The sequence below is a fragment of the Palaemon carinicauda genome, chromosome 18, assembly GCF_036898095.1.
Source record: "Palaemon carinicauda isolate YSFRI2023 chromosome 18, ASM3689809v2, whole genome shotgun sequence".
NCBI classification, from domain to species: Eukaryota; Metazoa; Arthropoda; class Malacostraca; order Decapoda; family Palaemonidae; genus Palaemon; species Palaemon carinicauda.
In genome coordinates, this window is record NC_090742.1 from 58,120,592 (window position 1) to 58,129,711 (window position 9,120).

The 9,120-nt window shown below is 35.9% G+C and overlaps 1 protein-coding gene across 1 annotated transcript in view; it reads left to right on the plus strand.

Moving 5' to 3' along the window:
- LOC137657074 (uncharacterized) overlaps nucleotides 1-9,120 on the plus strand; it is a 370,656-nt gene that overhangs the window by 361,352 nt on the left and 184 nt on the right. Inside the window, exons 4-6 of the mRNA XM_068391439.1 lie at nucleotides 6,697-6,777; nucleotides 6,971-8,040; nucleotides 8,885-9,120. The exon at nucleotides 8,885-9,120 is cut by the window's right edge and continues 184 nt beyond it. Of these exons, the coding sequence (XP_068247540.1) occupies nucleotides 6,697-6,777; nucleotides 6,971-8,040; nucleotides 8,885-9,039 (1,306 nt within the window). The 3' untranslated portion in view covers nucleotides 9,040-9,120. The remainder of the gene's footprint in view (nucleotides 1-6,696; nucleotides 6,778-6,970; nucleotides 8,041-8,884) is intronic.

Below are 9,120 nucleotides of genomic sequence, written 5' to 3' on the forward strand. Positions count from 1 at the left end.
AGCGGAACATAATGAAAAAAAAAAAAAAAAAAAAAAAAAAAAAAAAAAAAAGTAGAGAATTTTTCTAGATGTTTATAAGAAATATAAGAACCATGTTACAAGAACTTATTTTATAAGGGCAATCTGTAAAAACGGATAATCTGTCTGGCTGTACCAGTAGCTTTGATATTGATTTTCTGGGTGATGAGCTGTGATTGATGATGTCACTTGTCAGCTTATTTCTATTGATGTTTCGTACCATAGCTAGCCAAGGTAGAAGAAACCCAAACCTGTATTATGAAGCTAAGGATATTTCCTTTATAACTTGTAAATAAAAGTGATGAATTGTCATAAAAAAGTAGCAATTGTAGAACAAACACGAACAATATTTTTTTTATTTTTATGTAACTATATTTATGATAAAGTTGTTTATGCTGAGGTTTTCCAATTTTTACATTTATGAAAATGCCCTTTCAAATGGTATATAACACAAAATTGCAACTATTTGCAAACGCATAGGTCTGTGTAGAAAGGATTGGCTATGCTTGAGCAAAGTTTCGCATGGAAATGGGCATTGCAATAAAGATTGAAATGGAAATCTAAGTTAAATTCTATGTAACACCAGAATATATTAAATATTTTTTTTTTTTTTTTTTGCATAAAAAAATAGCAATTGTTGCGTGAAGATGGACGATGAATCTGCATCTTCGTGTTACTACATTTATGATAAACCTATTTGCCTGGATATTTTTATATTGTTACATTTTTCCATATACCTTGTAATTTCTTTGAATGGCTTTCAAACGGTATATGAAACATGACAATTCAATCATTAGCTAATGCACGGTCCCACGGAGTTATCTATACATGAATGAAATTACACACGACAAAGGACATTAGCCAGTTTTCTGGTGAACATATCTACGCTGCCCATTGGAAATTAACTATGGTTTAAATAACACTATAAAAAGGGTAAAGATTTATATAGAAAGCTGAATAAATATCCTTCAATGTCCACAAATAAAATGAATTGGCTTTGCTTAAAAAAATAAACAATTGCAGAGATGTACAATAAATTTTCATCTTCGTGTAACTAAATCTACAATAAAGTCTATATATATATATATATATATATATATATATATATATATATATATATATATATATATATGTATGTATGTAAATATATATATATATATATATATACACACACACACACACATATCTATATATATATATATATATATATATATATATATATATATATATATATATATATATATATATATATGTGTGTATATATATATATATATATATATATATATATATATATATATATATATATATATATATATATATATATATATGTATATATATATATATATATATATATATATATATATATATATATATAGATATGTATGTATATATATATATATATATATATATATATATATATATATATATATATATATATATATATATATATATATATATATATATATATACATACATATCTATATATGTATACATATTTTCCTCACATCAGTTATCAGCAACTGACTAAATGTACTAAATCACCCTGTGCAATCATTGGTGAGAAAATATTAACATTGGTTGAAGAGTTCCTTCAAGACTATTATCTTGTTGATTCTATGGGCATATTTTAAAAAACGCTCTCACGGTTAACAAATATACGATTTTCAAGCTTTACATACAAATGCTCAAGGAAGAACATCTAAAAAAATCCAAAACTTAAGATCGCTTTTCAGAAAAATGCAGTTTAAACATTTGGCAGCCAATGACTCAAGACATCCAGTCGGTATCTGTTAAATTGCATTATACTTAACCGAGCAAGTAATGTATGATAAGGTAGAGCATCTGGCTTTAAATGGCTTCCCCCATTGGTGTCACGTCATCATAGATCTCTGGCTGACTTTCAAGCTTCTCCTCCTTACTCTCATCTTTCTTTTTCTTTCTATCTCTATATCTCACCCTCTGTCTCTATATAGATTTGTGTATTCCCGGAATTATTTACACACACACACACTCTCTCTCTCTCTCTCTCTCTCTCTCTCTCTCTCTCTCTCTCTCTCTCTCTCTTCACCTTTTCTGCCAAAAAGTACTTGTTCACATTGTTGATAACTGCCTTAGCTAGGCTATAAAAGTGGCCATATGACTAGCTTGAATCAGGGAAACGGCCATCACAAGCGTGGTTTGTGACTTAGTGTGTAGCGACAACTACTGGCATATAAGTGTGGAAAATCCCCGCTCTTTTGACACATTTAGGGTGCGTGGAAACTTTTATACAAAAATCTTGGCTTGAATTTTACCTTAGTGGTGGTGTGGCCTAAATATGGAAATAACTTAGGATACACCGATTTATATAGAAGCAGAGAGAGAGAGAGAGAGAGAGAGAGAGAGGGGGGGGGGGAGAGAGAGAGAGAGAGAGAGAGAGAGAGAGAGAGAGAGAGAGAGGGGGGGGGGGGGTAAAGGGAAGGGGTAGAATAGCAGTCCGGTGATCTGTAGAGATGTGGCACTAGTGGGATAATTTGTTTAAGACCAGGTGCCCTCCCCTATCGTCCATATCTCGTTGCCATGAGTAAAGCAAACTCTCTCACCTTATTGGTGGCTTCCCATTGAACAGAAGGTACAGGGAGAAGGAAAACAATGTTAATGGTTCTAATAATTGAGCACTAAGCTTTAAGATTTCACTTGCTATTTAAAGAAATACTATGAACAGATTACACACATTGTAACTCGTAACAGCCCCTTACCAGAAAGTACCAAATATTACTTTTTCTTAGACTTTTTCTTCCATCAAGAAGGGTATTAAATTCCATTTTCACTACATTTTTTTTGGATTGTAATTATCATGTAATTTAATTTTGTAAAAGAAGAAGTTTCCTTGAGAAGTGTATTCATAAAGTGAATCGAGAAATAGTATCCTCTCTAAAAAATATTGCTATTAGCTCATCATAACTGAAATGGTAAAAAAAAATAGTATTATAATTTTGGACCAAGTTTAGTATTGATTAAATGGGAAAAAATTTGCAAAACATTCCAGCTAGGCAATATCGACAGGTTTCTTCAGGGAACTTGTGAAGATCAGTAGAAAAAGGAGCAAATTAACCAATTAAAATCCTTCAAATCTACAAAACCCCGCCTATTTTTTCTGCTTTGTGTATCATCCACACACGGACACAGAGAGCCATCTTTCTACAGGGCGATGTGTAAGGGTGACAACCATGGGCTTGAGGTCATTTGGTAAAGGTCAATGTCTTCAATTCTGGCGAATATTTGTTTAGCATCTGCCAAACGATCCGGTGCCAGACGTGTAAATCTGACAAACACTGCGGGCCCCTATGTCTTGATATGGTGATAAATACCATGTTCAGTGCGAATTGTGGTTAATTGACGTAGTTCTGGACAAAACAGTCCGGGTACGATATGAGGAGATGAGCATATATATCCGTGGGTGTACTGATGTAGAGAGCGCGGTCGGAGGGGTGGATTGGAGAGGAATTGGGGAATGCGAATCCGAGTTGACTAATGTGAAACTTCTAATTATATTTGATGATTCCAAACGATAACGTGAGGGCTTCATAACCGTGGGTGGGTATCGCAGATCGGTTACCAGCTACCAGGCGGATGTCGTCAGACATAGACAGACTAAGTTGTGTCCTTGGAATGGCCTCGGCAGAAGAGGATGGCGAGCCCTGTGTCTGCCAATAATTGCAAGCCCGTACCTGCACCATGTGAAAAGAGAAAATTAGTGACAGGGGAGGCCACTGCCGCAAGCGATGGGCTACTTACACGTTTTTTGGCCACTAACAATCGTTCCAGAATTTCTTCGCAGTAGCCCTGAATTTAGATATTTAGTAGCATAACTGCGGCCGATGGACGTCAGTAAGTGGCAGGAGTGGTCGTTGGTTTAGGCTTAAGCGAGGGTTGGTATATGTGGCTGATGGGAGGTTTTTTGCCACTCAGTAACATCATGGGGTGGGTGTCTGTGTCTTACCGCATTCCCATCAGCTCTTGTCGATGATGAATTGTTGTCAACATAGTCAGGAGTGGAGGTGTTGATGGAGGTCTGGAAGGTGGTGAAGTAGCTGTCCATAAAGGCATTGATTTTGCTCATCAGGTCCTTCATGGACTCAATATCGACATCAAGATGGAAGCATGTACATGTTCGGGTAGGCGCCGTACCCGAAGGACACTAAGTAGATTCACTTCATGAGGAGAGCCATCTGGGGCAGGTTGCAAGTGAGTGATAATGGTCATTTCCTTGAGAGCATGCGAAGCCTTTTGGTTCCCCAACAGTTGTTGAGAGACCAGAAAAAATTTTGCTAGGCCGGCGGCCAGTAATGGCGATTACTGCTCAAGAAGGTATGATTTGAAGTTGTCGTATATTAATGAAGTGTCGCCTTGCTTGCACAGCCAATCTGAGATTTCCGGGAAAGTTTCCCCGGAGATCGTCGACAGAATGTAATCTGCTTTGGTGCTTGATCAAGTCACACATTTGATGTGAAACTGGACTTCAGCACGCTGGAACTAGGCAAACGCTTCTCCGCTTGCAAAGGGCAGAATTTCTTGTGCTGTAGAGACAGGCTTGGTGGCCGGCATCCTCAAACAGTAGGGCACGGTAGAGAGGTGGTGAGCGGGAGGGAACAGGCACTCCGCTGGTCACCAATGTGTATATCGCCAATTAGGTGATTACTGAGAGATGAGGTAAATGGTACTAAGTATATTTCAACAGAAAACTATCTTTTTATACAGTAGTTTTAATGTAAGAAGGCCACAAAAATTCAAATAGAGCAATGCAAGAAAAAACAGGCTAAATCCAGTTCTGTTGACAGGTGAAAGCTCGATATACAATGAAAAATTAAATTACATTACAATGAAATATGTGAGGTACACTGCTGCTTTGGTTTCCTCTGGAACCACAAAAACAATTTCCTGTATCAAGCCATTGTTACCAAAACGGGTTCCCTAATGAGCAAAATAAAATAAAAGAATGGTTAACAAATGTTAAATTTCTAATTTTCGCTATATTAATCCTTGCTCACATGAAATACTGGGAGGAGAGAAAATTTGTGAAGATCTTAGGTGAGGATGACTTCTTGTATCTCTACATAAAGGATTCCTTTGAAGCTAACTCTGGACCATGTTACACAATAGAAAGTAATAATGATAATGTCCACGACTATAACATAATGTCCATGACTACACCATCCAAATTATGCCCCACTAATTACCAGGAGTCGACATCACCTATTGCAGCTGTTGTCAATAGAGCTGCCCAGAAACCTCATTAAAATAAGGATTCCCTAAGAGGGCTCTATAAGAACAATCAGCAGTTGGCACAACAGCTGATTGTAATTAAAGGTAATTAAAGATCTAAATACTAATAATGTTATCCCCCCCCCCACCACCACTAAACCTGCCATATGACAACCACTTCCAGGGAAGATAAAAACAATTTAAAAAGAAATAAATTTCCAAACCCAATGTTCTTGATGGTGCTATGATGGATATAAAATTTGAAGATTTTTTTTTCCTCCCACCTATCTCCCTGGGGCTCAAGGAACCAGACTAATATATAATCATACATGTGAGCATGAGAAATATGATGCTCACAAAGCATTTTCTGGACTTGCCTGTTACAGAGATAGTCATGCTAATTCCAGAATGGTATCCTTAAACAGCACTTTCTAGATAAGACAGCTAAAATGCTTACATTTTCTGATACACACTGTTTGCAATTCAGACCCCAAAACTTTCTTTATACTGCACATATATTATACATTACTCTTTTTGTTATCTCTTCTCAGTGGATCTCCAACATGTAGTTACTAGATTAACGTCCTGAAAGTATTTGAAGGCTATTCAAGATATAACTGCTCTACTTTTATGGTTATATAAAAAATTCCAAGAAATAGAAGAGAAATATGTTTGAAAGAATGCAGAAACTAACCAGGTCAAAGTCTAGCGAAAAATGAAATTTTCAAAGCTTTCTCGGGAAATTGTTAGGTAGATAATGGTTTGAGCCACATCTATACTCACCTACAGATATCTCAGTGATATACTAAATCATAATTTGGGGACAGAAAATCACTGAAAAGCTTGTATGGGTAAAAAGCAAACTAAAAGAAGAAAGCATGTAACAGATTTTTTTTTTTTGGGGGGGGATGATATGTGGATATATGTAATTGATATCAGTTATTTTTCTACCATTTACTAATGTGGATCAATTTTCTCAGAGAAGAATACACAATATACTAGTTATTTATAGTCTGGTCAATTATAATTACCTTTATGACAATAATGTTAGAAATAAACTAATCTCTCATCCCTAGGTTTTACATGAGTTCGCCCTCTAGAAAAGTATATGTACTGGATTCATCTCTTATCTCTAATGAATAAACATCTACAATTAAAGATAGTACTTTCTAGAGAACATTGGAAGTCATAACATTTTAGTGATACTTCAAGCAACTATAAAGCATAATTTTAACTTCACCTTGATTATTGTTATGCGAACCTTCAGAAAATTTTATTCCAATATCTGGAAAACATGTAAAACTAGGAATAATAGAGAATTTGGAAAATTATGGACTTGCTATGTAAAAATTCATAAATCAATTAACAGAGGTTGCATATTGTATTCTACTAATTAGATTTTAATAACATTTTTGCTGGCCCTTTCTCTCACAGGGCTTTGCATATGAAGGAGCATCCTGACTACAAATACAGACCAAGAAGGAAAGCCAAGAGCCTTTCGAAAAAAGACACACGGTAAAAGAAAAAGCATAAGCTAGTGCAAATTAACTTTATCTCCTATTGTATAATATGTAACACATTTTAACTTTATTTTTCTATTTTATAAGTGAAATTATTCCTATACAGAAAGCCTTGAATCAGAAGATCAATACATTGATAACATCCAGTGTTCAATTATATAAGATTAATTACGTTTTTTTCCCCCCAGCTATCACTTTCAACTACCAATGTTCCAGCCGATGCTAGAAAGTCTGAGACCATTCTATACACCAGCACACTTGCTTCCTCCACCGGGTTTACCTTCTGGATCAGATAAATCATCAGGAGAGCTCCACAGACCCCTACTCCCTCCACCTCATCTATTCCCTGCACACCTGCCTGGATTTCAGTATCCTTCAGTAGATCCTGTTGTCCTTTCAAGGCTGAATTCAGTAGATGCCTTGGGACTAGGAAAACTTCCTACCACAGACGCGTTAAGTCTGACCAAAATTAGCCCATCTGATTCATCTCTGTTCTCCAGATTAACTACACATGATGTTTTTGGTTTTTCAAGATTATCATCCTCCCCCCTTCCATCACATTTAGCAACATCTCACTTGGCATCCTCTTCTTCCTCTTCTGGACTTCCAGGATCAGCTGTAAGTCCTGCATTAGGGTCTCCAGGTTTATCCTCCCCAACAGTTCCCCATTCTGCCTCTCCTATTCTTGCTCCAAATTTACCATCACCTATCCCAAAGTATCCTTCAAATATCTCAGCAACAAGTATCTTATCCAGGTTCCCTCTGGATAATCCATATTTGGGGCTTTCCTCGCGAGACTTAGAACACATTCGTCTGCAACAGTTTCACTGTTTTGACCGTGAACTAAGAATCAGAGAAGGACTGGCAATTTCCCCACCTCCATCTCAGAGTAGGTCTGCATCGCCATCAAGCCCAAAAATAGATGTTGACAGTCATTCCAGAGAGTCCAGCCCTGTCAGAAGCTCCATACATATAGATCCACCATCCAGCGAAGGAGCCTTTAAAAAGTTTTCAGAAGTATCAAATCGTGAGGAGGAACTTGATACTTTCGGGGATGAAGAAGCCAGACACCTTGTTTGTTGTAGTAATAATAAAAGTTCTGAATCCGAGCCTCTGGGAGTCAGCACTTCCTCACGAACACCACAAGAAAATTTAAAAGTGGCAAATTCATTCTCTACAGCAACCCTGGCGACAAGTCATTATTCATCTGCCCAACGTCATTCTCCTCCTACGATTGTATCAGCGGCAGACATGGCTAGTAAGTTAGATATTTTTAGTTTGTATAGATAACTATGATATATAATTTATCAATCCAAGGGAATTGAATGATTAAGTGCTAGAGTAAAGTAATTACTATGCTTTTTTTCAATAATTACCAATAATCAAAAATTGATTGATGATGTTTTACCTTTCTTACACTTTATTATTAAATGGAGCCTAAAGTTATACATAACTTTTTTTAATTATGAAGTTGTTTGCTGAAAAATAAATAAGGTATATTGCCATAAAAACTTCAAGATAATAATGGAAATTAATTCATAATGCAATTTTCTAAAAGGAAGCATACCATTCTCTACTATATAATTTTTCTAAAAAAGTTTAAATATTACAATTAAGGCAGTAGAATCAAGATTTCAGGTTTGAATATTCACTTACAGGCGTGAAAAGAATACCTAAATGCATGCCATATTGTAATCCTTTAGTCTTTGTTGCCTGCAGCCAAACTTTGAAAGTCATCTTGGACATATTCATTTTTAGGGAATATTCCTTCACTGACACTGCATAGTATAAACATTTTCTACTTTACCATACTTTTCATATGCACACAACAAACCATAGAGAAAAGGTTGAGATCGTTATTGCATCCTTTTTATATTCTTTAATTTCCTTCATTGAATAAATAATCAAAGGATGTTGCGATATAGTTTTATAAAAAAAAAAAAAATACGATTGAATACTATGAGTTTCCTATAAGGACCAGTTATATGATATTATTCTTTTACGTAATTGCTTTCATTATAGAACTAAGATCTTAATAGTAACTACAATTATCTGAGACTATTATATTCTTAATAAGGTCATTCGATTCTACCTTATTTCAGGGAGTTATTTCTCCAGCTGCGTCTATCCAGCCAGCCCAAGTGGGTATCATCCAGATCCGAGGACAGCACTTTCTTACCTCCTTGTCAGGCCAGAAGCTAAATATCTCACATCTCCTGCCCACACTCCTGCTTCGCCACCTTCTATTGTGCAGTGATATGCTAACCTTATGTCATATCTCTCTCTCTCTCTCTCTCTCTCTCTCTCTCTCTCTCTCTCTCTCTCTCTCTCTCTCTCT